A 27,344-nucleotide genomic window follows, 5' to 3' on the forward strand; every position below is an offset into this window, starting at 1 on the left:
GTCGGCGAGATACAGTATTGCGCGCTGATGGCCGAGGCTACCGTGAGCCCGAACTCCAGGAGCAACAGTCCGTCCTCCGGAATGGGGCGTGTGAGAGGAGGGAAAGGTGTGGCCAACAACAGTCACCGACGGTCCGAAGAGTGAGTTACAGATTTTTAGCTCCGTCACAGCGAAAGGCCTCCCTTCCATCAGTTTGCGGCCGTTGGCGACGATCGGCCCCAATGGTTCGATCCGATGAAAGTGGATTTGTCTGCGATTTTCGGGTCTGGGGAAGGCCCGTCATCCCCGCACATCGAGACATACCGTAGCATCGATGGCCGAGAAAGGGCACAAGTGCCCGGGGAAGCGGGACGGGGACCCTGGCCCGGTCCCAACAGGAGATCCAAGTCGTCACGCGACAAGGTAACGGAAGTGAAGCTCTCGGCCATGAGATGGAGGGTAGAAATCGAAGCATGAGAACTGACGAGAGTTATGCCGGCAGAGCGCGTGGTGCCATAGGTGCTGTACCATGTGCGCCAAGTTCGCTCCCTTCTCTCTCTCTCCCTCAGGCGACGAACCCTGAGTTCTTGATAGGATAAAGCGTATGCATCTTCATGAGGTTTCATGACTGTATAATACATAATACCACCCAGATGGGTTGCAGATCTGGCGAGAAATCCCAGTGAGAGAAGCGAAGTTGACCATGACAAAATCCCAAATCCCCGCCGGAGATTGGAATAGTTGGGTTTCTGTGAGGTGCAACGAAAGAGTTTCCCAGTTTGAAAAGCTCCAATCGATGCAAATCGACTACAGGAATCGGCTTCCAACCTTCCTTCCTCTTTCTTCCATGAGTGAGAGATTTCCAGGTGTGTTAATCCACCAGCTCCTTCCCATTTCTCTGCACTGGAAGCTCGGTTCCCGCAAAGTCAAACCGTCATGTCATGCCCTTGCACAAAATTCAGAGCCAACCAGAATTTTTCTCGAGGATTTTTTTCGACCTTTTTCTGCCCTTGCCCGAAATTTGTTCAGCCACAAACCGATTTTGCTCTCAAGCCACTCATCGACCCGTCTTGACCTGACCTCTCTATGTTTAGCTCTCAACCCCAAGTCGAAAAATGAAATTTCCCTCCTTTAACTCCGAAGTACATTTCAAAACCCCAGGGTGAGCCGGCTAAATTGATTGACGAGAGGCTGAACGAATTTGGAACAGAGCTGCAAGACATCGACATATCGGCCCTACATGCCGTCGGTCAAGGTAACGTCGATGTGTCCTTGGGTGCGCCACAATGGAACCCCACGAACCGTCAAGCCGCCGGCTTGGCAAGGTCGATCGAGACGCTAACGCTGGCTTGACATGGCCAACAGCGCAAAAGAACATTCCACTGGGGATGTCAGTGTGTTCCACCCTTAACAACGGTGGTATCGCACTCAAGGTCAAGGCCATTTCCTCACTCGACATGATGCTAGGCAGCGGCCTTGACCACCAATTCATCACCTCATCACACGCACGGTCATGCCCGTAAGTACCGGATTATGAGCTCGAATCGGTTTTGTGCGCCGACCAACGCCTGGACCTTGTCCAGGTTCAGGCATCCTCCCAGCCCCGGAAACACCCAACATCACCATCAAACAACAGCCTCATTCCCGGTTGTTGGCTTCTGTATGTACACACATCGGGCCGCAGTGTGTTCGCAGCTCAAGGCTGTGGCAATGCGAGGGTCGGCCCGCCTGCTTCCATTTACCAGCCGCCTTCCATCTGCCCAACAAACAACTCAAAGAGACCACCGGGTGGAAGTCGGCCATCTCTTCCTGTTCAACCGACCGTCAGACGCACCTCCAACAAGGAGATGGAGCCAACTGTGTGATCCTACAGGATACCGTTGGACTGGTCCGCCCGTCGGAGCTACTTCTGATGTTGGTCTGAACTCCGCTTGTCAACCTAGCAATATCACCCGGATATCGTTGCGGAGCACGACCAACCCCGGACTCGGTTTGGGGCAACGTACTTCATACTGACCAAGGAAGGCAAGTGGTGTATTTTTTTTCGCGGGACGCATCGATCCCTCGCGCCATTTTCTGTCTCGTACGCACAAAGGCACCCGTCTTCATTTCTTCCAATTATCGCTCTTATCATCTTGGCCCTCGACGCTCAACAGATGCAGATGGTCCCTGAGGATGAGAATTCTCCCAAGGATTCCCTCGATACGCTGCTGGGTTGTTGGTTCATGGGAGATGAAAACTACCATCCGCGGCCCCTGCGTGTCGAGAATGGTTCCCAATGATGCACGCAAGGTCTCATCGAGGCTCTTGTCTGGGCTCGGCCCCTGCAGCAGTTGCCGCCCATTCATCGGCAGACCCGTCTGTTGGGTTCCCACGGGCGTCCCCCCCCCCAATCGAGCATGTCAACATTGTTCCAAGCCTGGGTTCAATGTCGCGCGTGACATCAGGTTTTGTCTATTCCAAACAACAGCTGCAGCCTGAGGATATCCAGGTCACTTTTTGATCGACGGCAATTGGTGAGAGTTGACATCACTCGGCCCTGGATATGCTCAAGAACCTTCTAGGGTACTATCAACATCCAGCTCAAGGCGGAAGATATATTACATTACACCACTATAAGCAACAGCTCAGGAAGGCCGCCTACTCGGGTTCCACCACTTCGCTTTCGTATGAAGTTATGACATGCTGACCCTGGACAGGGCGTCAATGTTAATTGTCAGAGCTGACCTGACAGACGGCAGCGAATGCTACGGCAACAAGCGTGTCCTTTCGTCGACAATCTCCTTGCGCCTGGATTGATCGGCAAGCAGAACATTCACAGTAAAATTCACGCCAAGGGATCGCATCCTTTTTCGCGTCCAACGAAATTCACCTCGGCATCCCCCATTTTAACCGCCACCGACTGACGAGTTCGATTGATACCGCTGATACTTCTAGAGTGTCCCAAGCATCCCGCCGTCGTAGAGGGCTTTAAGTGAAAGCTCATCCATCCCACCAGACCTCCCGCCTGTGATATTCCAAGAGTCTATCATCGGTCGCTGATAACAAAAGGCTTGGCGATGTGTGGCGCCTCATTGCAGGTTTCGCCGTTTGTGCCCCTGGACCGTTTTGCACGTCCACGTCTTCTGCAAGGGAAGAACGCCCGGGAACTCAAGCTAACGCTCCCAAGGTGATTCCACTCTGTACCAATTCCAAAATGAAGCTGTTGGTCGCTAGTGTAACTGACTCGCCGAGGACGATGGGAGAGGTGAAAAGAACCCGTTCGAACCCACCTTCAAGAGCCAGGACTCCTGTGAAGGTCCGCGACCAGATGATCGTTGAAAGAGAACCGTCTACTTCAAGGTACCGCAACCATGTGTCTCTTACGGAACACGTCGCGAGTCGGTAATATCCGCAACGCTCCGCCAGTCGATTGTTCTCTAACCACACCATCGTGTAGCGCGGTAGGTCTGTTGCAACGGACCGCGAGGCTTTTCCCAGCGCGGCTGTCTTCAGCAGCCGATCAGTGGAGCACATTGTCACGCTGCGACCGATCCGCCAGCAATTGGCGCGATCCCGAGCGATCAACCGCCTGTGAATCGCAGATCGTGAACATCAAAAACACTGTCTCTTTTCCTGTAAGCATCACCACCCTTCCACACGCAGTCCGTTTTCCCAGCAGCTTGACCAGAACGGCAACAGTTTGGACGACGTTCGATAACTGGGTACGGAGGCCCCCGGTCGTTTGGTCCACCAGCAACAACAGCTTCCTTCGGCGGGGGCAAAGCTCCCAAGAGCTCGGCGTGGATGCTGCCCAGACCAGGCCCAGGGCTTGGAGCTCGGCAAGGGTCCTCCCTGACCCCCGCAGACCAACCCCGCGGGCTGTGCCGCCTTACGCCTGACTGACCTCCACGGAAGCTGCCCGGGCCTGAAGAACCGGAAGCTGACCTGCATCCCGGCTGGACTTCCATGGGAAGCTTCAATAAGCCCTAGCTAACGAACTACCTACCTTCTGCGGTGCGAATGACCGCACCCCGACAACACCAAGAGGGAAGCACATCTGCATGTGTTGCAATGGGTTATGCAAGTTGTGCAGTATTTCGAGTGTTCCCAATCCGGGCTGCAGGATATCCCACGATACACAGACTTAACTACTGATTTGGCCAGACGACATTTCCCAATTCCCTCACCACGAGAAGCAAGCGAGCTTCCAGGTTGGCACACAGCAACACAAGCCTTTCTGGATGGAATCCCGCACCAGGCTTGTCCCTAACAGGGCTGGACAAGGTTCACGCCGCACGAGCCAGGCCCCTAGGGCTCACCTGCGGAAACCGGGGGGGGAACGCAATCGCGAGATCCTCAGACATGCGGTGTGACGAGCACGAGGTGCCCTGGCAAGAAAACAACAGCCTCGAAGACGGGCGAGGGGAGATGAGAAGGAGCTGGAGACGGTTCGAAGCCCTCGCACTCGGCGCAGGTGTTCGATGGATCCAGGGATTTGGGACCGCCAGGGGGCCAAGAACTAGTGGCGCACCGGGTAACAAGTTCCTGCTGCACCTTCAAGGCACGCAACAAGGGAGGTCCATGATCGACCAGACGCTTGGGATGTGGCCGCGACGCCCGCCGCGCTGGTGCTGGACAGCTTTTTCTGCTCGGAAGTTAGCGGCGCGGATGGAGATCGCGACGACCCGGCGGTGACCTATCTCCATGTCGACGACAAGTGGAAGGCCGGCGAGAGAAAAGAAGGCAATCTTCACGAGAGATCGACAACAAGTCCCGACAAGAAACACGATCCCACACCTCGTCCATGGGTCGAACAAGCTTGAGGTGGAGCAGGTTCTCCGTTTCCCCTGCGTCACTTCAAGGTCTAGCAAGCTCTTCGAGTGAAGAAACGACCCCACAAAGCCCATGTCAAGCGGATGTCGTCAATGCCGCCTCGACGCGGGGTGACGACGAGCAGCACGCAAAGAAGCAGACGCACGGCTTGTGCGAGTGCGGTGAGACTCCCAAGCTGTCGTGTGCTAATATGCAGGTACAGACAGTGCTTACATGTATGAATAATGTGTATTCGATGTGCATGCCCTCCAGGACATTATTCAAGTACCAAGAAGCGTCTTCCCTGTCTCTGCTCCGTGCGGTCTGACAGTTACTGCTAGTAGTGCTATGGTTCGCTGACGCGGCAGCGGGCCTGATCAATGCCGACGCAAACACACAGACTATAGTGACGATACCTATGAGTAAGGATGTATACACTATGGGTCGTCAAGGTTCGGGATGGCGGAAGCCAGGAAGAAGTAGGTATACATAGACGAACAGACCAGGCCCAGGACCAGGGCCAGCGACCGCAAGCAGAGCAAAGCGCGCCGTGGGATGTAACATCATCCATCTGTGGCTTGATCCGGCGATGCAGATGGGCCCCTTGTCGAGCTTGGCCTCGCGATGGCCATCGTCATCGGGGTTGATATGAATGGCAGCAGCAGCAGCACAACTTTTTTTTTCTCACAGGCCCCTCGATTTTGGGGGAGGAAAGAAGAAGCCAGATTGGTGAGATGCAGGCTTGGTTCGTGGGGTACAGAGCTCTGGCCAGAGGCGGGACACGAAAATCCCACTTCCAGCCTAGTGGATGTGACCGTCGCACACCGGCGGCGGTCATGGCCAGAGCTTCCGCTGACCTATCACCGATTTTTGTGAGAGCCGAATGTAACGGAGGGGCCATGGACAACAACCTACCTCTAGCACTATACACAGTACGGGACGAGGAGACAACATGAGAAAAGCATAGCTCCTGTTGATGAATCACGAACCAAGATCGACGACGAAGGAGCGGTCAGTTTCTGGGGACTCGGCAGAGGGGGAAAAAGATGACGCAGTCCGAAGTGCTCTGGAAGAGCTGAAGACCCCGTGCCATCAGTTGCAACCGCAATTTTGGCTGGGCTGAAACGCAGGATGACGACGGCAATCCCTCGCCATCACCTCACTCTTCTCATCTTCCAGCACGTATTTCTCCCACTTTCCCATGACTCCATCCATCGCCTCCCACTCAAAGCTTCTGCGTGGCGGCCATCATTTGACGCACGTCTCCCACCGCCGCGCCCGCGCTAGGTGGTTAACGCTGCTTGGGGGGGCAGACGGCCCTGATAACAAACCCAGCAGCAGCCAGACCGGCCACCACCACTACCATGAACCTGACGGCGTGCGGGATGCACCGTTTTTTCCTTCCTGGCCGCAGGTGACGACACTGGGGTGCAGTAGCGCCATGGTCACGGGTTTTGCCTCGCCTGGATGAAAATGAGATTGGGTGCGGGTGAAGCCGTGGCGTGGTGGCGGCCGCGGTTCAAAGACCATCAGCAACCTAGAAAAAAACAATTGCATCCAAAAGCAAACAACACAGGCAATGGCGAGTTTGTTGGACGCCATCGACATCGACCGACGAGTCATCCACGTCACCACGGCACGTGAGAAAGAGAGTGAAAAAAAAGAAGCAATATCACGGCAATCCCCGCCGGGGAACCCCGGAGGTGTCCCTGGAGAACGGAGGCGGCGCTCGGGGACAACCAACCCTGCTGCACACCTTCCCCCCCCTCCCCCCCGTCGGAAGGCCGGCAGTCGATGGTGTTCGGCTGGGCCTCTGGTTCGTTCCCTTGTTTGCCGACAAACTCCTTGTTGGTGACGGTGATGGGCTCTGAAGAGACAGGCCAATGCCGAAACCAGCCCCTGGAGAAAGACAACGTGACGCTGTCTCCAGCGCAAAGAACCACCCAAACATCCGTGCCACCCTTGGACGAAATACAACACTAACGGTGACCAAACGGCCACTATTGCGGAAAGCCCTTGAAGCGCGTGGGTGCCGTGTGCTCAGTTCGCGTATCTTTTCGAGGCGGAGAGACGCGAAGAGCCCGACGACGACGGAGCGGGACAGGCAGGGACACACATCACAAGACGGACGGATCCTGACACAAAAAAAAGTCGGGTTTCACCTGTGGTGTTGGAGAGGTGAACAATGTCAGGGACAGACCAAGAATGAACCATGGTTCGGTATCAAGGCCGGCCCCAGCTGCCTCCCCCATTCGCTGTGCCGCCGCCGCATCTTGACCCTGACCCTGGATGGCGCCGGTTGGTTGTCGGTCCTGTCCGGGGGTTGTTTTGCTGGCTGGCCGGGGGTAGCGAAGCTAAACTACCGGAAACGGACCCCTTGCTTAACCCTCTTCTAGCTCTTCTAGCGCGTTCTCTTTGGAGGATCTTGTTTGCTCCATCTTCCGGGGCTCTGTTTCTGTCGTGGCCGCTTCGGATTGGGGCGATTTTTGGGTCTGTTCGTCTACATGTGGAAACAAAACGTCCATGGAACAACTCTAGTCTGTTTCTGCTGTTTCGGGATGTTCTTTGGGGGCTGAAGGTTTCCTTTTTTGGGGGGTCCGTCGGTTGTCTGTGTGTCTTCCAAAAGAAGACTGAGACCGCCGACCAACGACTCCCGTCGCGCCGTTGCATCGTAGACGTTAGACCGGTAGCAAAGTTCCTGAGCGCGAAGTCGTATGAAGTAAAGCTGAGTCGGAGAATTAAGGGACAAGCGGATGCACGATGGCGACTCCGGATCGGACGACATCGAGATATGGGATCGGGATGCGCGACGCGACAGTGCGCCAGGCCAGGCCGGCCATGTCAACACAACGTCGCCGGTTTCGCGCTCAATCGCCAATCTCGCATTCCATGACCTGTCCACTTCTGCGCTGCTGACCTTGTCGTATCTTGCAGGCAATGGTCGATTCCCTAGTCTATGGTACTTTGTCACTGACACCATCAACCTGCGATGCAACTGTCATCGAGTGCAACAGAGATGAAACAACCGCTACCAGGACTCTCCCAGCTGGATCACCACCATCATCCCGCGTCTGTCACTGTCTGTCCCAGCGGTCTACACATCGTCACCTGCTACAAGTCACAATCCAGCAGCCCAGCACTGAGGCAAAAGTTCTGGCAACCTCGCGAGAGCAACCATACGAAACAAGGGGCTGCTGCATCGGTCGAAACCTGAGGAAACGTCACGCGGTTCCGCTGTGTCGGTTCACCTTCACCTCAAGGTTTGTATTCACCCGTTGGTTGGGACCGTGTCAACAATCTCGCTCCTGTCCCTGGAGCTGGCCATCACCGCTTCCACATTTAGCAGCGACGTAGCGATTATATTCTGCCCAGTCGCTACTCTTCCCGTGTCGGTGTTGTTGGTTGTGGGGGGATGGTACGGCGGGAACAGCCTTTATAAAACAAAATTGATTGACAGCGGGACGCAACGGCTGTCATTAAAAGACGGAACTTTTTGCGGTGTAACGAACCAACAGTGCTGACTACCTGGCGCGCTCTACACTACGACGGCTCACGGTTCGGTACTGTATGTCTGGAGAAACAGACGAGGGCTTTTGTAGACGCTGAGTGGAGATGAGGGGATCCTGTGCCGTGCAAGGCCGTACATACATGCTGACCGAGCTGGAAGGAGGAGGAGTGGGCTCACTTGTCGAGATAGTCATGACCATCTTTTCATGGTGCCGAAACCCCTTGTTTTGAGATGAACCAAACATGAGCTTGACACACCCTTCGGCGCTCGGCGATACTACTACTAACCACTACTTGTAAGCACGTTGCACCTTAGGGCGGGTTGATGAATCATCAAGTGCCATTGGATGCCGTCGGCAAATCCTACGTGATGTCAGCAGTGCCTCAGAACCTAGTAGTTAGGTTCAGTCACTTTCACTCAGACGCTATAAGAATTTCTGGCACGGAGTAGGAAGCACATACGAGTACGGCGGCAATGACCTCCGCAGCTGCGTCCCAACGAACCGCCGAACGGACGGAGTCCCGGGTGTTGGATCCGCTATGGACGCCTCAATGTAACGGCGCATCGACGCAACAAGGGGGGACTTACATGACCCAGAGAGAGCCGCCCCAGTCATATCACGGGTTTGATATAGCTAGGGCAACGACACAGTTCCATGGTCTAGACCTGGTTTGACTGGTGAGGGGCACGGAAGATCAAAGCTTGACTCCCAAAACCGTTGAGATTTGGTACGACAGAGTATCAGTGGAAGTGTCATGTCTCTTACAACATGTTAGCAGTTTTCAACTTCATCCTTACAGTACTTCTACGTACATACTCCACAGTTTGTATTCTTAAGTTTGTTTGCGCTTTTGAACAAACAAACCTCCTTCCCCCCACCTCACCTTACCGCCTCGATCCCGGCACCGCTCCCGACCCCTGGCCGGCACTTAACTGCTCCGGACGCCGCAAGGCCGGGCACGGACGGGCACGGAACGGCGACAAGGGGCAGAGGAGCAAAAAAGGCGGGGTTGCTAGACTGCACTTGACTTACACCTGCTCACAACGCCCTGGACTCCGGGGCTAGAACTCCGCAACATCACATACTGTGCCTACACCTCGTGCGGAGGAGTAAATGCCTAGGAAGCTTTATTTTTGCTCACACCAACATAATCCCGTCCGATCGGGCCGCTGTTTTGTCGTGGCGGTGTCCGGGATCGAGCGAGCCCGCTTTTGGGTAACTACAAGTTGTGGAACGAGAGGGACGGACCGGGAACGGGGCACATGCTCCTCGCCGCCGGTTTGCATATGCGTTGTGGATGAGGTTTGTTATTTATTGCTAGAGAGAATGAGTGACCCGGTGATTCGGGATTGAGTGAATGTAGCAACCAACATGACTATGAGTTGGAGGCGTATGCAAGTGCTGTTCTCTTGTTGAACAAGCAGATAAAGAATAAATTGAAGCAAGGACTTGGATACGGTAGGATATGCGTTACGAAAACTCTATCGGTCTTCGTATTGCTTGAGGAGGGCTGGAATGGAGAACGTATTTTTTGTCAGACAATTGCTGTGTACCTAAGGTGTTCCCAGTAAGTCATGTATCGTCCCAGTGCCAAACAAACCTCCAGGAAGTAAGTCCGACCTCTCATCCGGGCTCCGTTAGACTCAATCTCTTGATGTCGAGCAAGCTCCGTAGCCTCAAGCCACCAGTTATACCCTGTGTCACCAAGACTATGTGAAAGTCCGGGGGAGGGAAATGTGCCCCGAACTGTCGGGTGCTTCAGAGCCTCGGGGAATGAAGGAAACCGCCCACTCAGCAGCTCATATGTTCCTCCTCCGGGTCTCCGTTGATTCTGTGTTCCGGCTGTTGTACCTGCCGACATCTGCTCCCGGGTTTACGACGTGCGTTTGCCCCGAAATGGGAGCGTGAACACAGGAAGTCGTCCAGTTCCCAGCTGAATGTGAAGGTATACTTATACGGGCCGAAGTGGCCGCCCGCTTGTATCACTTGATATGCAAGCCATGCTGGTTAAGCTTCTTCCAACAGCCCCGTCTGTGCAATGATGACATGACCTCGATGAACCACTGAGTCTCTGCGCGGTTTGTGTTTCTGTGGCTTGACTGAAGACGAAGAGGAGGACCCCGCGTCCGAGGGCTGCGGGTCAGGTTCTACTGCCGCTGGCAGCAGATGCTGAGTTACACAAGAGTCCGATGATGGTAACGGTGGCTTTATAAACGTTCCTGTTACGCCTCGGGTTTTCTTGATGTCTATATTTCGGTATCCTCTCGGGCCGAGGTTCGTGGCAGTCATTGGTGAATGCATCTCCTCGGGCCTCCGAATCAGCCAACGCACTGCATATCGTACATATCACCGTCGGAGAGCATCGGGCCATTCTTGCCTTTCATTGAACTAGCAAGTTGGTAAGCCGATAGCTCGTGTCTTGAGTCCCGTCCATGTCATTCGGGAGACAAAACACTAATACATATTATCTTATTTGCATGGACACGTTCGTGCTCCGAGTCACGACCGACAAGTATTGCCAATTGTGTATCACGAAACTACCTTATGCCACTCGCCTTGCCTTACTTTCAATGGATCTTAGTAGATGGGCTGAAAAGCTGTCTCCCTAGTTACTAATCCCCGATGTATGTCAATCGGGATAGAGGAGATTGGCCCGACCTACAACTTCGTACCCCTATTCCTCACACCTGATTGAGACGAAGTTCGTCCACAAGATTCCCCATGCACCTGTCTTTGAGGGGCCAAGTCATCACGCCCCCTCCCACCCTCCGTTAACACCTCTCCCGACTCTCTGTGACATCGTCCACCAGCCAGCCACACCTCCCGATCCAGACGCGCCGCGCACATTTGAGTCATAGCGTACATCCAACACCGCTAACTCAAACAGGCCCCAAGAACGAGGCGGAGCTTGTACTCACCAACAATCACCAGGATTTTGACCCTCCCATCCCTCTGCATACGCAGATGCACATGCAGGATGAAAAGTTGAGGTGAAATCGCACGTGTTTGTGGCGTCCCGGTGGTGCGGTTCTTGGTGTTTCACCACGCCCACACACAAAGCTCCAACATCAAACTCACGATCTACCGATTGCCGATCCTAGTGTAAAACCCCTGTACGACACCAAAGTAACAACCAGATGACAGAGCGGTTTCATAGATGTTTAAGAGCACAGACATACTGTGTAGAAATACTCCTGGAGATCGCAAACAAAACATGTGGAGAGCATGAAGCGGGTGGGCGATCAGATCCCCCCATCTCTGCTGCTTGGACGAAACGCATAAATGTGATGAAGTGAATCAACCGCCAAAACATGGTCTGTGACTCTAGCTCAAAACTCTATCTGGACATCCATCACATTTACTCCCCATCAAGCATATCCCCTGTGAAGGAAGTTTTTTTTTTTTTCTCACCAAAACTTCATCATGTCTCAACTAGGCAGTACGTAGTAGTATCTAGTATCCTCGGCGCCGAGTACATCATTATTCTGCCCAGACAGGTGCAGATATGTCCAGCCAACATCCCTGAGGAGCCTTCCGTTTGTCTGGACGTAGTCGCTGCGTTCAGCAAGCAAAGCCACTCCTCCGTTTTTACTAGCACGCACCTTACTCTTTTTTCCACAGAAGGCGAGGATGGCTGTTCGATGCGAACTAACTTCCCTACCCCCATACCTATCTGCAACATGCTTGATCGACCTTCCTAACTGGGTGGCAGACGAGTGTGGCGGACGAGCCTGCCAACCGCGCCGGCAACAGCAGGACGAAGTATGGCCAGACTAGGTATAAAGAGACATCGTGACGACCAGGTAGGCAGGTATCAACTTGGATCGATTGCGTGATTGTGTGTAGAAGAAAATCGCAGTCGGACGGACTTAAGGCAAGGCAATACCCAACGATGATGGGAGGAAGAAAAAGAGAAGCTTCCAAAGTCAGAAAAGAAGACGCGTCGGAATCACCGTCGCTTCGCCTACCCGAGATTTCTTTTGCCTCCCAGCTTGTTGTGTGCATTACCGGTCATGCATCCAAGCCATTTGTCTATCTTCGTTCATTCATCCGCATCGTTGGAGACAGAGACATGCGTAGGTTCGACTAAAAAGCCACCAAGTCCAAAGCAGAAGGCGCCATTCCAAGCTGATGGTATCCCCAACGAAATTGGATAGCAGTTCTGTCCCATAAACCGTCATTATTGCCGCCCCCTCGTCACAAAGCTATGAGCAAAACCGTGAGCACAGTAATGGCCAGCCACTGATCATAGGTGGACGTTCCCGGCCCCGGATTCACCCCTAAGTTTCTTGTATCCCATCAACTTGTAGAGAAACCAAGGGAAGAAAGTGTAGAAATTCCAAAATGCCCCAGGAAAAAAGGTTCAAACTTGATCCAAGCCACAGTACTCTTCGCCAGCAGAGAACGTGCAGAGCTCACACCTTCTTCATGGGCTGCAACCCAAAGATCTGATCCGCCGACAACGGCCCGCCGCCATCCGCTGCCCCGTCGGCCGTGACCTCTCCAAACAAGAACGCGTTACGCTCCCGGCTGGGATTGACGCGCTTTTTGTGCGCGGCGACGGGTCGACGAGGGGAGGAGGAGGCCAGCGGGGAGGCGTTTTGCCGGGGACTGAGCGGCGAGGAAGTCGTGGTGTCCGGCTCGAGCATCCACGCAAACGAGGACTGGGCGAGGGTCGAGCGGGCCGGGATCGGTCCTTGGGGACGCTGTGGCGATGGCTGTTTTTGTTGTTGTTGCTCTGTTCGTGCCGCGGCAGGGCGTGGTGGAGTGTCGGGCAAGACCTCGGTCATCACGGGTGGTAAGGGGGGAGAAGCGGGGAGCTCGGACTGGAGAGGTGGAAGGGTGTCGTTTTCCTGGAGGTCGGTGTCCATCTTGTCTGCCTCATCGGCTGGTGGTTTTTGCTGGGAGCTCGGCTGTGGAGGCGAGGCAATCGCGTTGCTGCCCTTGCCTGAAGAGACGGATGGGGATGGGGACGAGAGCGCTGTCCGCGCGTCTTCCACGGCAGATGAGCTTGTCACAACGGGCGTGGTGTCCAGGGCGACGGTTGGTGCGTTGGCCTCGATGGGGCTTGACATTGAGAGGGTAGCAAGAGATGGGACCTCGTCGTCCGGAGGAGCAAGCGTAGAATCCTCCAGACAAGCCTTGACGAACTGAACCTTGGCTGCGGCGATCTCGATGGCTTCTAGGTGTTTGGCCTTATCGCCGTCGAGGCCTGACGCCACGAGCTGTTTCAGGTTTGTGACTGAATCTCCGAGCATTTTGGCGAGCTGTAAATTCCTCCTTTCCATTGACGCAATGGCGAGGGCGTGATTAGGCAGTGGTGGAGGCGTTTCGCCAAAGAGAGAACGGGAACTTCTGCTCGAGCTGCGCGATTCTTGCATGTTGCGTTTTAACTCTCCCACCACATCACGCACAGCCTGGTTAATACCAAGCTTCTCTCCCTTCTCTAGCATGCTCTTGGCCGCTCCTTGGAGGAGTGCTTCGACACCACCTGGTTGCTGCAAAATACGGGCAGAGGTGGACAGAGGCGACCTGGCGCTGAGGGTGCGCGGGCGAAGACCGTTGAACTTGGGGAAAGACGGCGTTGTCGTACGCGGAGTTGGCGTGGGGCTCGTCAAGGTTGCGTTAGCTGGACTCTTGCCTGTGTACTTGAAGATCAAAGTGACTCCGCCAGCAGAGTCGAGGTGACTCTTCAAGTACAAGGCATCGTCTACGAATGTATGCGGTCCATGCGGAGGTAGCGGTGTTGGGTATTTGAGCATCAACTGAAGAGCAGTGGAGTGATCGGCTTCGAGCACTGTCTTGGGTGTCAGCAGCGGCCAAATGAGTCGTGCAGAGACACTGGAGACCTACAAGCCCATCGGATCCTCAGGAGCATGGCAACGCAAATGAGGTCGACCAACTCAAGAGAAGGATCATGGGCAAATATCGTATCCCAAAGCGTCAGTAGTTGCTCAAACTCAAACTCCCTCCCAAATAAAAGGCGCGTCCATCGACTGGTCGAGTTAGCCCCTGAAAGTGAAGAAGAGCATGGAAGTGGCAGCTCACATAACAAATATCTGAGGAAGAACCTCAATTTTCTGCAAATGACTTGCTAATTCCTCGTCGATCTTCATCAGAGCCACTTCGTGAATGTATCTGCTCCGTTCCACAATGGAGATGGTCTGAGGAGCATCGGGGCCGGCAGAGCTCCCGACATCGTAGAAGGCCGAGGCGCTCTCCATCAGCTTAGAGAAAAGGGCAAAGGCGTCATGCTCAACGAAAGCCGAATCAAGAAGCTCGGCGAGTGTCCCCTCAACTGAATCACTGGTGACTACCGTGCTGCGGTCGACGGCATCTTGAGCCAAAACCCACACCAATGGAGCCAGCAACTCATGCATGCCCTGGCGGTAACCTCCTAACGTTGGGTTGAGCTTGCAATAGAGGAACAAGACATCGAGGATCAGAGTTTGAACGCGGTCCTCGTGGTAGAAGGGGTCATCAGGCAGGCGTTGGACGTCCTGCAAAATCTCTGCCCGAGCTACCTCATCCTTGCGCAAGGCGATCCATGGCGAGTCGGGATCGTCCGCCAGAGGGTCGATGGCAAGAGCAGTGAGACGTTCTGGATGGCGGATGAATCCTAGATATTGCTCACACAGAGCCGTATAAGCAGCGCGAGACTGGCGGGTCAGGTCGAGCCATTGGTCAGGGGGTGTGTTGCGCCAGAGAAGAAAGGCCTTCCAACAGATGGAGCGCAGGCCGGCTGCACATGAACTGTTTGGGCCGTTGAACTTGATGGAGCGTTGGAGATCGGCGATGGTAGAGCCGTCCCTGAAGGTTTCGTCCCATCTCGATCTGGCTCGGGGTTAGCCATGGAGGTTGAAAGACACAAAGCGGATCGAGGGAGGGGTTGGATTCATACTTGGCCTCGGCTAACGATCTCATGGTGATGAATCAAAAAGAAAAAATGGATATTAAAACGGGTGTAGAACAGCGGAGTCTACGCAATGTCATGAGGGCCTTCTTGGAGCATTCATGTGTTTAATATGGTTTGAGTTGATTGAAATGGCGGTGCTGTTGCTAAGTACCTAGGATGCTGCTTGGATGACCTGTTCAACGTCGATGCTACACATAGGCCAGACCGAGTCGGACACTGTCTGACGATGAGTCGCCCGTTGTCAGCGGATCGAGAACGATCGCCAATGGCGGGGTCGTAGTGGGCTTCAAGAACAACATTGTAGCCAATCATCTGCGGCGAACCAGGGTGCCAACACCCTGTCGCGGATCCTCTGTTTGGCTGCAACAGCAGTCCAGCCCAGACAAGTGTCTGCCGTTTTCTCGACTTCCAACAATCCTCAGGCTCCGAACCTTCAGGGAAATCTTGAGGAAACATCGAGCCCAAGTCCAATGTTCGTCAATTATCAAATAAGGCTGCATTGAAGTTTAGTTACAGCTGGTCTGTTTATCACGCAGCTCTTTTGGCGAAGCCCCACTGCAGATACTGTGTAGGCCCGGGCTGCACGCCCGAGTCCATGGATGGTCTCCACTGCGAAACAAGGCAGCCCAACCATTGATGAGGTTATCTTGACTTGGCTCCAGCCCTGTCTCAGCCGACCATCAACATCCACCTCATCCCGACAGCAGAGCCGATGAAAATGCTCATGAAAAAATCAGCTTCCTTGTACGGCACATTCAGATATACAGACAGCAGCAGATCTACAGGTTGAAAGACGTTTAGACGTTGAGGATGTCGGCCGACCTCTTCGCGGCGTTTGGAGATTTGTCTCAGACATCAACATCGACAACGCAACAGCCCAACAGGAACCAGGGGAACAGTTCAACATCGGCAACCCAGGATCTCTTTTCCCTCCTGTCACCGACCACACCGGCAACACAACAACAGAGCAGTCAACCGTCTTCAATATGGCACCAACCAACGCCAAGCACTGGCCAGACGACTTTCTTCACATCGCCCTCCACGACCAATCCTCCAAGCCATTCTGATCCATGGTCCCAGCTCAGCCACCTAGGGGCCCAGGGAGCTCCTCAGAGGAGTGAACCCTTCCCTCCTCTCCAGCAGCAGCCAGTACAGAACGACGATGACGATGGCTGGGGTGACTTTGTTGATCCTGTGGATGCAGCCCCCCCACCGCCTCCTCCTCAAACCATAGCCTCGACGGCTACTACCTCAACTCCCACACCCCCCCGCTCTCGTGTTACCAGAGCATCCACGATCGACTTGATGACCAACAAACTCGTGGACCTGGACTTCTCCACATCCACTCCGGAACCTTGGCAGCAACGGCCGTCGTGGGAAAAGGACTCCAAGCCAGAGAAACCCAAGAAGCCTGCCCGCAACCCAGATCCAAATGTGCTGTTTGACGCCGATTTCGAAGCAGAGAATGCCCCGGACGACGATGATGAGTTTGGGGACTTTGAAACAGGGACACCGGCCACTTCTGTTCCTCCCATCGCCTCAACTTCTTCGGCATCTTTTGACTTCTTGTCCCTTGGTTCAACTCCGGCCCCGTCAGCGCCGCCAAAAAGGCAACCTCCGGGATTGAATCTGGCGAATGCATCATTCACCGCGAACCTATCTGCTATTCCAGAGGGTCCAAGGTCCCCTTATCCAGAGGCCCCTATATCTCCGTACGGGTCTTTCCAGGACCGGAAGCCAGAGCAGGTGAAGCAACTCCAGGTGAAAACCCCAATCGCAAAGCTCCCGAAGGACCCGAATGAGGCATCTGCGTCCCCAGTAACGGCTTGGCCAACCGTCGAGGAGGATGGGTTTGGCAACACTTGGGACGAGTTTAAGGACATCCCAGACACGAAGCCGACCACCTCTCACCAAAAGTCTAAATTACAGTCGAAACCCGCCCCTACCTCTACGGCTCCCTCATCTGACTGGGACTGGCAAGATTGGGCAACCGACGCCAAACCCACCACCACTGCCACCACCACTGCCACCGCTCCTGGCCCAGCTGGTCCACCTGAAAACAAACCTGGGCCACCACCCACCAACATTCCTCCACCGGCTATCCTCCTCTCCCTCTTCCCTTCTCTCCTCGACCTGGCGTCTGCCTCCCTCCTCAAACCCCTTCTGACCCTCTCGCCTTCCTCGCCCGCCTACCAACGCGTCGTGGCTGCCGAGTCTACCCTCAACTTTCTGCGCGGCTATCTTGCGCTCGCCACTGTCGCCGCGCGCATCATTGCGGGTCGCAAGCACCGCTGGCACCGCGACAAGTTCCTCGCGCAGAACATGTCCATCTCGGCCGCGCCCGTCGCCGGCGGGCAGAGGGGGATGAAGCTGGCCAGCATCGACCGCGCACACTCGGCGCACGACGACCGGGAGGCGACCGAGGTGGCAGCCGTGTGGAAACGTAACGTCGGGCGGCTGAGGTCCGTCGTTGCCGCCGTGAACGCCGCGCACCAGGCGACAGGAGCGGCACAGCTGAGAGTGCCTGAGGTGGCGGTGGGTTTGGCGATTAACACGGCCAAGGGAGTGCCGACGGCCCCGAAGGCGTGTGTGGTGTGTGGGCTGAAGAGGGATGAACGGGTGGTGAAGGTGGACGTGGGTGTGGAAGATAGCTTTGGGGAGTGGTGGGTGGAGTTTTGGGGACATAGGGATTGCAGGAACTTTTGGCTACAGCATGAGAAGGAGTTAAGGTCCCGGTAGGTTATGTGGGATACTGTGAGTTCGGGTCCATGGCTGGGACCGATTACTTTACATATATGGCACAACTCCACTACCGATGGAATGTGAAACTCAGTATGTCGAGAAGCTTCTTGACGCCATGGCACGAGTGTTTGCTCCGAGGTGGTTGCTGGATATGTCAGGGTTAGGGTAATTAGTTGCCTCCAAGCATGAGGAACCGAACCTCGGCTCCATCAAGTCGGGTTCGGTCCAGACCATTCGTCCCAACAACCGACCCGGACTTAAACACCAACGCCAGCCATCAGTATCGGTCAGTGGGTTTTGTTCCTTGTTGAGCCTGTGACTCCCTCAGTGTTGATACGGCATAAAATTTCTCAGGTACTCGACGAAAGTTTGTGCTCTCATCCTTCCTGTGAGAAGCCCAGAATTGTAAGATCTGGTCTGGTTCTGTCCATCACTGTTGTGAGCCTATTTTCCCGTGAGTTTGTCTCCCTACGTTATTGAGGCAGGGGTCGAAAATCAACATCCACATCACTCTTTTTTTTTTCTCAGAATATCCACATTGACTCACGAACCCCTCGCAGGAGACCCGATCGGGCGGAACACCCAAAACCTTAGATCCGAAATCTGTCGGAGCGCTCATTCGAGAGCTGATCAAAAAAGAACCGAAACCGAGAAACTGACTGCGCTGCCGTCCGTATACATCATCCATACCACCAGCGCCAATCACGAGGGCCGGAAGGTTTTCCACGAAACAGAAGACTCTTTGGTTATTGTGACAGGTTGTATGTGTGTACATGCTCATACTGTCCTGCAGGTACGTGAGGCCAGCCACCAACCTGATCCAGCGTGCCTGTCGAGTTGTTGGTTAATCGATGACCTCTCCGTCTCGTCTGAACAAGAGAGGAGAAGATCGTCCGGGCCTTGACGGGTTAGCCCGATGCAGGGAGAGTTTTTGAGATCAACTGCATCACCCTAGGCAGTTGTGGCCTATGAATGGTGACGAGAGACACTTTCACGTGTTTTTGTTCCTGGTCTAACGCTTTGCTCTTCTCCCCAGGGGTTTCGTCACACTTCTCGTATCCTCGGGCTCGGAGTAAACTCCGGCGCAACTAGCATCCAGCTGGCTTTCCGAGGCCCGACGATCTGAAAAAGGTGGACCTGGCTGCGGGGACAACTCTTTTCTCTCTGGATACCATACCCGGTAGGGCACCAGATCCCAAATCTCAAACCTGCAAACCACGTCAAGGGCACCTCGCATCTCGCGGTTAAACTGCCTTGCCACAAGGCGAAGCTAAGGTATGTCGTCGAGATACGCTTCAATTAGCCCACACAGTGACAACACAGTATCCCGTCAAGACACCTCCAATCCCCTGATCCAGACCTCCCTTCAACAGCCTCTTTGTCAAAAGCCTCATGCTTTACGGATAGTGTACCGCACACACAAACCCCCCCACTCGACGATGCCCTCAAACACATTGTACCTCTCAGTGAGAGGGAACCCCCGACAAGCTTGAGTTTTCAACTACCGAATGTCATACGACGTTTACGCTCTCGCTTCAGAGCGACGAGATCTGTTCACAGATCCGTTCAACTGCCGGCGTTGCCGCAGGCCCCACCGTCCCGCTTGTTGATTCCTTTTTTGTTCATGCCCAGACACATCTTTGCATTCCCGCCCGAACCACCACCAACACGTGCATCATCAACCTCGTCGAACTCGGCGTCTCACCACCCCTTCGCCGGCAGCCGGCTGCTGGGAGGGCCGGGTATCTCTTCAGGGGTGGCTGTTTGTCGTGATACTCAATCCCATGCCTGCCACACACCTCTTGCCACTCCTCCTCCTCCGCATTATCATCTTCCCCTCACTACTCTCCATCCTCCGGGTGTAGGAGTTCAACAACTCGGCTTGGGCGTTCTACGCAGGGAATGTCTTGCTTTAGCACGTACCTATACCGCGCTCTTCTCATTCCCACCTGACTCATCAAGTGATTGTCACAAAACAAAACTGGTGACAGCACACTGGGAATGGGATCAAGAGCGAGACTAGAGTAGCAAACGGACCCTTGCTGAGCTGAAATCCCACGTTGACGGGGTGAGACACACATACACACATACACGCATTCCCTACAGCATCTACAGCCTTCCTATGCCTGTCTGGCTGCCTATGCAGATACCTCACCTCAGGACTCAGGTACATACCTAGGTATACGTCCAGGATGTCTGCATCATGCAGACCGTCTGGATAGCAACCTATTGTTGGGTTTGGTTTGCCAACAGGCACATACATCTCTGTTTGGCAGCGGATCTGAATCTTGCATCCGTCACCCACCCATCCACTCACCAACCACCACACCAACGCAGGTTTAGTTGGCCTTGAAGAAATCATGATGGTGGTTGGCTGGTGGGTGGGCAGGAAATCGCATCTGCATGGCAAATGCGGCAGCCACATCAGCCTAGTCTACCTGTCAGGCAACGGGGGGGAACAGCAACTAACACCGCATGCCCAACGGACGGACGGAACTACCTGTACCTACCTAATGGCGCTTGCTCTCTCTTTCTTACCCGACTTGCCATAGTTCAGCATCACATTCACTCACTTCACCGCCCTTCTAGTGATGGGGAGAAGAGCTCTTACTTACTTAGTGTAGTCCGCTCTGACTGGCCCGGGGAAGAATCAAGCTCATCATACACCTGGTATCTTCTCGGCCATGAACACACCCACTCACCCACCCGCCTTTCCTCTCTACCTAATCTAATGCATGATGCGTGTTGAGATCAATAGGTCCAGCTGACTGACATTCACCATGCAGGATTCGATCAGAACAGCCTTCCAAGCCATCGTCGCTCTCCCGTCCGCCCGTCCGCCCATCATAGTGAAACCGTCATGCTGGAAATGATCTACGTGACCCGCCATGGGGTAAGTTACACTAGGTGACCCGTCTATCCGTCTTCTTTCTTGTCTTCCGTCTTGTCTCATTCTTTCTCGTCTTCCTGTTGTTTAATTGCCACAGGACCATGTGGCTGCAGTGCAATGCCCTCTGTTTCAGACTCAAGAAACGAAAAAAGGGCGAGGGGAAGGAAACACGAGACCTGGAGGCGTGCGAAGCCCAAGCCAAGCCAAGCCAGATGGATGCGTCGAGGACAGTGAAGAAGAATATGATATATGACAAGAGGATGCGGCTTTCCTCTCCCTGTTTGGCTATTGCCTAGCTAGGGATACATCAAGTGTCTCTTTTCGTCCACCACGTTTCCTAAATCGTCGAGTTGACGATGGGAGCATGTCGGCGGTATTCCTGCGTTGGTGCGAAGTGATGGGATGGTGTTGGCATCACCTCTGGCATACCTACCTTACCTATACGAAGGCGTTGTTTCATTGATGGGAAACTTGACTAACTCACTCTCTTCTTACCCCTCTCCCTCCCGTGGCAGTTTCGGTCGAATTGGTTAGTCGACCCCTCCAACGGCAGCTACACGCCCTACCTACGATCGCCCACGGGCGTGGGCGCGGATCCCGCGCTGACGGCCCACGGCGTGGACCAGGCCAACGAGCTGGCCGTGAGGCTGCTGGAGCTGGACCCGCCGATAGAGCGCGTCTACTCCAGCCTGTACTATCGCTGCCTTCAGACGGTCGAGCCCTTTGTGCGGAAGACGCAGGAGGTGGTGGAGGAGCAGAAGGAGGAGACGGCGGCCTCCTCCTCCCCTGGCTCCTCTTCGTCCTCCACCACCGTCTCCGCCGCAGTGACAACTAGTGGCGATGGTGGTGGTGCCCCTTGCGGTAGCGGCGGCAGCGGCAGCGCCGCGGCTCGACGACCACCTTGGCCGTTGAAAATTCGTGGGGAGACGGGCCTTGGCGAGTGGTATGGCTCAGCCAACTTTGACCACCCGGTGCCTGCTCCGCTGGAAAAGCTCGACGAGCTGTTCCCGGGCCTGCTTGAGCTGGATTATCGGCCGGCAGTAACGCCGAACCGCAAGGGAGAGAGCATCGAGGAGCTGCACGAGCGCGTCGCGGCGGCGCTCGAGGCTCTGATCGCCGAATGCGACCGAGACGGCGTGCGCGCCGTACTGCTCTGCTCCCACGCCGCCGTCATCATTGCGCTGGGACGTGTGTTGACCGGACACATGCCCGACAGCTATGACGTTGAGGACTTCAAGTGCTTTACCTGTGGCCTGAGCGCGTATCGCCGGCGACGGCGGGAGTCGGGGTCGGGGTCGGCCGACGGCACGAACGTCGCTCAGGGCCGCAGGGATGGCCCGGCTCGAGATTGGCGAGGCGGCCGGGGCGTCTCGGGAGGCTGGGACTGCGAGCTTAATAGCGACTGCCGACACCTGAGGCTCGGCGAAGAGCGAGGCTGGTACGTTTAAGAAAATCTCACTTCCCTGTATCTCGTTTGACTGTGATGAACCTCATTCTCGGTCGAGACATGAGCTGACGCAAGGCGCAGGAAGTTCTCGGGCGACGAGTCCTTCATGGATGTTGTCACAGGGCCTGGTCTGCTGGATGTCGCTGGGGCGCGACTGGAGGAGGAAGCTGAGAACAAGAAAGCGGAAGCTTCCGGGGAGCCGGGAGAGTGTGTTCGGGGAAAGCTTTAGCGTCTGCTGGGACCGTGGTGTTTACCTAACATCGGGGATGTGCTGTGCGTAGCCGGACAGGCTAGCCTAGTCTCGCCGCGGTGGCTTGTCAGCACACAGGCAACATGCCTACTTCTCAATTGACCTTTTGGAAAACTTTGATACTACCATAGCGTTGAACCGAGGCCGTGGTGTAACTGCGCATTGATGAGAAGTTGCAATGTCTTCCTTGGTTCCGAGTCTGACGGAGCGCTTGGGTTCGTCAGAGCCCCTAGATCGAGAGGCAGGGGGCTCAACAAAGAGCTGTTGTGTGACCCTCCCACGTTATTAGTAAACTGTTGTGCCACTCGATCTTGACAGCGAGCCTTTCCAGTCTTTGAGCCATGCCGATCTGATGAGGAGGAAAGGGTTCAAACGTGGATATCGTGGCGTTCGAGGACCACTCACTTCAGCCCTCAACGTTTCGGCTGACAAGGCTTTTGCCACCCAGGATTCTCCCACTCTCCTGCTTGTTTGTGCTTTTCTGGGAAGCAGAACATGTCTCACCCCGGTATTCGTGCCGTTGACTGTCTTGGAGCTCCTGGATAGCGAGGCCGTTGGCACCCCGTGGTCTTTCGGACGAGTCAGTCGATCATCTACAACCGCGGTCCACTGATCGAGTCAGCAGCGCAGGCGATGCCTCCTCCATAAGTAGGGTGCGTCAAACAGTGTTCAATTGGACCATTGAAAAAATGTCCGAAAAACTCTGAGGAATTGAGGTGGCCAGTGGTCAGTGGTGGGTTGCAAGCGAGGAGGACTCACTTTGGTTCGGTGGGTGGCTTGCAGAATTTGGGCTGGCATCAGACTGTCACACTGCAGCACACCCACCCACCTAGAGCGCGCGCGAATGACAGCACAAGGATAAAAATCCGGGCCTGGGGGGGTGAGGGGCTTCAACTGTCAACAAAACCAGCCCTGGCAGTCTGGAGCGGGGGAAAGATCCCGGCCGCGAGAATCAAGGTTTTTCGTGGCGTGTCATATCTCAGATTTGGACGAGGTGATGAAGCTGGCGATACGGTTCTGTCAAAACAGTAGCCCCAACCAAACCCTTGTGGCCCCTCAGTTTTCTTGTTCTCTCCATGTTTGTCACATGGAAAAACCTGAAGCCTACCTTACCTTAATGTAGGTAGAGCCAGGCAAGTTTTCCATTGAGCACTTTCCCCAATTCCCATGCACCTCATGTTTTCGATCGAGGAATCGAGGAAGTGACGCGATATCGTGTCATCGCCATCACTCAGTGATTCGATGCAGGAAGGAACGACTCGCGGAGGTCCTTGCGCCGTTGCTGCTTCAACACGAGCTCAGTATTTTGTTTTATTGCAATTGAATTGGAGTCATGACTTGTACACTTCGCATTATCAAGGACCTACGAGTAGGTAGTCAAACGTAGCACAGCAGAACTGGCGGTTGGAGTGCACTAGCCGACAAATCAAGCCTTGCTCACTTACACCGGACAGGCGGCGTTATCCGGCGCCCATTGGCACTTACGGGGGTACGTATTCTCACGTGCATCGGCATCTGGCCAGGTCGGCGGGGCCGTTAGCCCTCGATCCAGGTGGTCTTGGCGATCTGGACGCGGAGAGATCGATGGTGGGCACGGCCCAGATGGTGGGTCGACTAATCCTATATGGGAATAGCGTGCGGTGTCACTTCCAAGTTCCAGGTTGAGTGCAGCGCGCCAGCGCCGGGAGCGCCGCACCTAACCCACGGCGATTGGATTCACAGGTCCTTGACTCTGCAAACTCAGTACCAGTAGAGGCAGTATTCGTATGCTCGTACAGCTCTGATTGACATATCCCCCGGGTAGGGACTCCGGGGTGTGCCAAGTTTTTCCATTGTTGATGTCATCCAAGTTGGGATACTTCACACGCCTACACCACCATGCAAGAAGACGTTTGTAGACTGTTTCTATTTTACGTACAGACAAATACTTTCTGGTCCGATCTGGCGGCAGCAGGGTTCCTATGCTCTGCTGGACCTTGTACGGCCGAGTTCTGAGGACGAACATGCGATGGCCAAGACCAGAAAGACCAGATACCATGGACAGCTGATGATGATGATGATGATGATGATGTTTGGTCTATGGGCAATGGCTCCTCTTCGGCAAAGGCCGCCCGCTGTAGTAAGCTCTCGCTCGGTAGAGCCATCGGCCCCAGCGGCTCCGGTGACTCCAGCACGAACTCCATTGCCCACGAGCGCCAGGGCCCCCGACGGCGAGCGGAGATGGAGCATCACTACACTCCACTGAGCGACTTAGGGCCACGAAGTATTTTCTAGTTTCGTGGTGTTGTTGCGATCTCTCCGCATGGGACACGCTGCTTGTAGAGCTCGAGTGGCAATCATTGTCGACAAATCCAGCCCCATCTCCGCGGCGATCCGGCTGTAAGATGGCGTGTGTTTTTACAGCACCTCTTGAGTCTGGATGATCCCGAGTCAGATCTTCTCTCCCATATGTCCGGACGGCGATGGGAAGACAAGCCGACTGAGGCCGAGCAACCTCAGGCCATCGTCGCCACGCATCGCCAGGTCACCCACCATACCCAGGTTCAGTTTACGCCTTGCCGTCTGTCGTGTTCGGGACCATGGATGCTACTCTGTAACAAAGGTAACACAGGCTTCAGATGCGTGACATCTGTAGCTGTCGGTCCTGGGCCAACAGGGGCTCTTTGGCTTAGGTTTTCGGGAGACCCCAAGTGGCCCCTTTTTAGCCGTCGATCTCGTCCTCTTTAGTGCGTGGCCACTCCGGGCTCTCCAGGGCCCATGTCCGGCTGTCCGAGCTGCGGAACCAGGGGGTTAAGACAGCGCTCCCTGGGTTCAGCCACTATCTGCAGCCTCCTCATCGACGAGCTAAGCGGCAGTTTGTTTGTACTTCACCAATGGCTGGTGAGAACCGGTAAGATCCATACGCGGCCTGGACCTTGTCGCTGGGTCTTAGTACACCCTGGGTTTTGAAGCCAGGCTTAGACTTAGACGATCGCCGAAGTATGTTCACCCCCCCTCCCCGCATCAATCCACCCTCCACAACCCTCCGACGGGTTGGCCGTCGCTGTCTTTGCTGGATATCAGGAACGGACTACTGCAGCGTCGTTGACGCTACCGACGCAGCGGGGAAAGATCTCCATCGATAGGCGTCTGCACAGAAAACTCCTCCGGCCGTCCCTGTCTCATGTGTCTCGTATCTGTCTGTAGATATAAGATTTTGCGCATCATTGAAGGACATCTGACTCGCTCCTCTGTGCTCTTTAACTGGCCTCTGCCCTCCCCTCCCACCTCAACTCCTGTCACTCGTTTCTTTCCTATCAACTTCCTCACATCCAGTCACACAAGTTATCCTCCTCACTGACTCCAAGCTCCTTTCGTCGTCATGGCTATGCTACAGATTCTACCGCCGCTGTCCTTACGGCCAGCACACCAGGAGAGCTTGCCATCCATCGAAATCCTCCTTCACCAGGTCGACATGATGCATCACCGGAGCGAACGGCAACATATCTACGAGGACTACAAGCGCCAGATCGATCAATTAGAGCAGCAGAGTCCGAGACAGGTAGAAGACCATCACTGGCAACCAGAACCGCTCCCTACTCTTCAACCGCCGATTCCGTCTCCCTTGGGGTCTCCGTTTCACTCGTTCTCTGTAAACACTTCCTTGGAACAGTCCCCGCCATCACCTCAACGCCGCCTCCAGTCGATATCAGGACAGCCTTGCCCCGCCTTTCTCCAACCAAGCATCGAGCTGGGTCCTCGCAGGGCTTCCACCGGATGCCTCAGCACTGCCTTCTCCCTCAGCCCGGGAAGCCCATCATACTCATGGCACCACCAACGCCCGAGTCCTGACCGGGACCTGTTCCGGCAAAGACGCAACAGCAAGCAGGCCATCCGCCGCCGCCGCTCCCACCCGGAACTCACTCCCCCACTAACACCGCCCTCATTCTCCTCGCACCACATCGAACCAGCAACCAGCAGCAGCAACATCAGCAGCAACAGCAACTCCTTCAGCTTCCCCGCTCACCCCACCACCTCCTCTTCCAGCTCCAACTCCCGGGCCTCCGCCGCCAAGAAGGAGAAGCGCAACAACACCCCCTACACCTTCGAGCAGGAGATCTTCATCATCTACCACCGCGTCGACCTCGAGATGCCCTGGGACCAGGTCCGCGCGGCCTACATGCGCCGCTGGCCCGGCCTCAAGCGCACCACGGGTGCCGTGCAGTGCGAGTACTACCGCACCAACGCCAAGGTCCCCGCCGTCACCCCGGACGGCCTGCTCATGCTGGTCGACCCAGAGACCGAGGCCGAGAGCACCCGCGTGCCCGTCGGGTTGCCGTCGTCTGCGGCGGCTCAGGGTTCTTCGTCGCCCGGCTCCTCGGAAGGGTCGAACGGGTGGTGGTCCGGGGAAGAGGATAATAAGGTGATGGGTGATGATGAGTCGGATGGGGATGGCTCTGCTGCCAAGGATGCTGCGGCGAGGAATAAAGACAAGGATGCCTGGTACAAGGTGTACAAGGGCGTGGCGTTCCGCACGCGCTGGGTCCCGTGCCGACAGGCAAAGTTTTCCTTGATGGAGAGGTTCCCGGAGGAGTTGGTGGACGAGAAGAATGACTGGGTGAGGGAGGAGCATAGGATTGCGGCGAGGGATATTGGTAAGTTTTTTTCAACCTGCCTTTGACAATTGTACTTCATAAAAGAAACATAAGCTAACAAGTGATTTTCTCCTACAGCCGAGAGACGCCGCCGGCAGAGGGAAGAGTGGCTGGCCGCGAAGGCGCGGGAGAACAACAACCCAAATACTCCGCCGCCAACAACCGTCCTGTCTCGGCTCTGAT

The 27,344-nt window shown here is 55.2% G+C and overlaps 7 protein-coding genes across 7 annotated transcripts; 6 read left to right on the forward strand and 1 right to left on the reverse strand.

Moving 5' to 3' along the window:
- Window positions 1-3,332: 3,332 nt before the first annotated feature.
- On the forward strand, window positions 3,333-3,556 carry VTJ04DRAFT_574 (uncharacterized protein; the record flags this gene model as incomplete). Its single annotated transcript, XM_069363887.1, has 2 exons — window positions 3,333-3,359; window positions 3,419-3,556. 2 exons carry the CDS (start codon window positions 3,333-3,335, stop codon window positions 3,554-3,556), a joined length of 165 nt encoding a protein of 54 aa, XP_069223184.1.
- A 767-nt stretch (window positions 3,557-4,323) lies between these two features.
- VTJ04DRAFT_575 (uncharacterized protein) lies at window positions 4,324-4,656 on the forward strand (the record flags this gene model as incomplete). The annotated part of the gene is made up of 1 exon (XM_069363898.1): window positions 4,324-4,656. One exon carries the CDS (start codon window positions 4,324-4,326, stop codon window positions 4,654-4,656), a length of 333 nt encoding a protein of 110 aa, XP_069223185.1.
- Window positions 4,657-7,526: 2,870 nt separating this feature from the next.
- VTJ04DRAFT_576 (uncharacterized protein) lies at window positions 7,527-7,987 on the forward strand (the record flags this gene model as incomplete). The annotated part of the gene is made up of 2 exons (XM_069363909.1): window positions 7,527-7,732; window positions 7,864-7,987. The coding sequence occupies 2 exons, from the start codon at window positions 7,527-7,529 to the stop codon at window positions 7,985-7,987; spliced, it is 330 nt and encodes a 109-aa protein (XP_069223186.1).
- A 4,710-nt stretch (window positions 7,988-12,697) lies between these two features.
- On the reverse strand, window positions 12,698-15,206 carry VTJ04DRAFT_577 (uncharacterized protein; the record flags this gene model as incomplete). Its single annotated transcript, XM_069363920.1, has 4 exons — window positions 12,698-14,079; window positions 14,136-14,278; window positions 14,331-15,116; window positions 15,184-15,206. The coding sequence occupies 4 exons, from the start codon at window positions 15,204-15,206 to the stop codon at window positions 12,698-12,700; spliced, it is 2,334 nt and encodes a 777-aa protein (XP_069223187.1).
- An 802-nt stretch (window positions 15,207-16,008) lies between these two features.
- Window positions 16,009-17,937, forward strand: VTJ04DRAFT_578 (uncharacterized protein; the record flags this gene model as incomplete). Its single annotated transcript, XM_069363931.1, has 1 exon — window positions 16,009-17,937. One exon carries the CDS (start codon window positions 16,009-16,011, stop codon window positions 17,935-17,937), a length of 1,929 nt encoding a protein of 642 aa, XP_069223188.1.
- A 2,863-nt stretch (window positions 17,938-20,800) lies between these two features.
- Window positions 20,801-22,506, forward strand: VTJ04DRAFT_579 (uncharacterized protein; the record flags this gene model as incomplete). Its single annotated transcript, XM_069363942.1, has 3 exons — window positions 20,801-20,833; window positions 21,346-22,268; window positions 22,359-22,506. 3 exons carry the CDS (start codon window positions 20,801-20,803, stop codon window positions 22,504-22,506), a joined length of 1,104 nt encoding a protein of 367 aa, XP_069223189.1.
- A 3,382-nt stretch (window positions 22,507-25,888) lies between these two features.
- Window positions 25,889-27,343, forward strand: VTJ04DRAFT_580 (uncharacterized protein; the record flags this gene model as incomplete). The annotated part of the gene is made up of 2 exons (XM_069363954.1): window positions 25,889-27,161; window positions 27,240-27,343. 2 exons carry the CDS (start codon window positions 25,889-25,891, stop codon window positions 27,341-27,343), a joined length of 1,377 nt encoding a protein of 458 aa, XP_069223190.1.
- Between the last annotated feature and the right edge of the window lies 1 nt (window position 27,344).

The sequence above is a fragment of the Mycothermus thermophilus genome (assembly GCF_041956435.1).
Source record: "Mycothermus thermophilus strain CBS 625.91 unplaced genomic scaffold VTJ04scaffold_1, whole genome shotgun sequence".
Taxonomy (NCBI): domain Eukaryota; kingdom Fungi; phylum Ascomycota; class Sordariomycetes; order Sordariales; family Chaetomiaceae; genus Mycothermus; species Mycothermus thermophilus.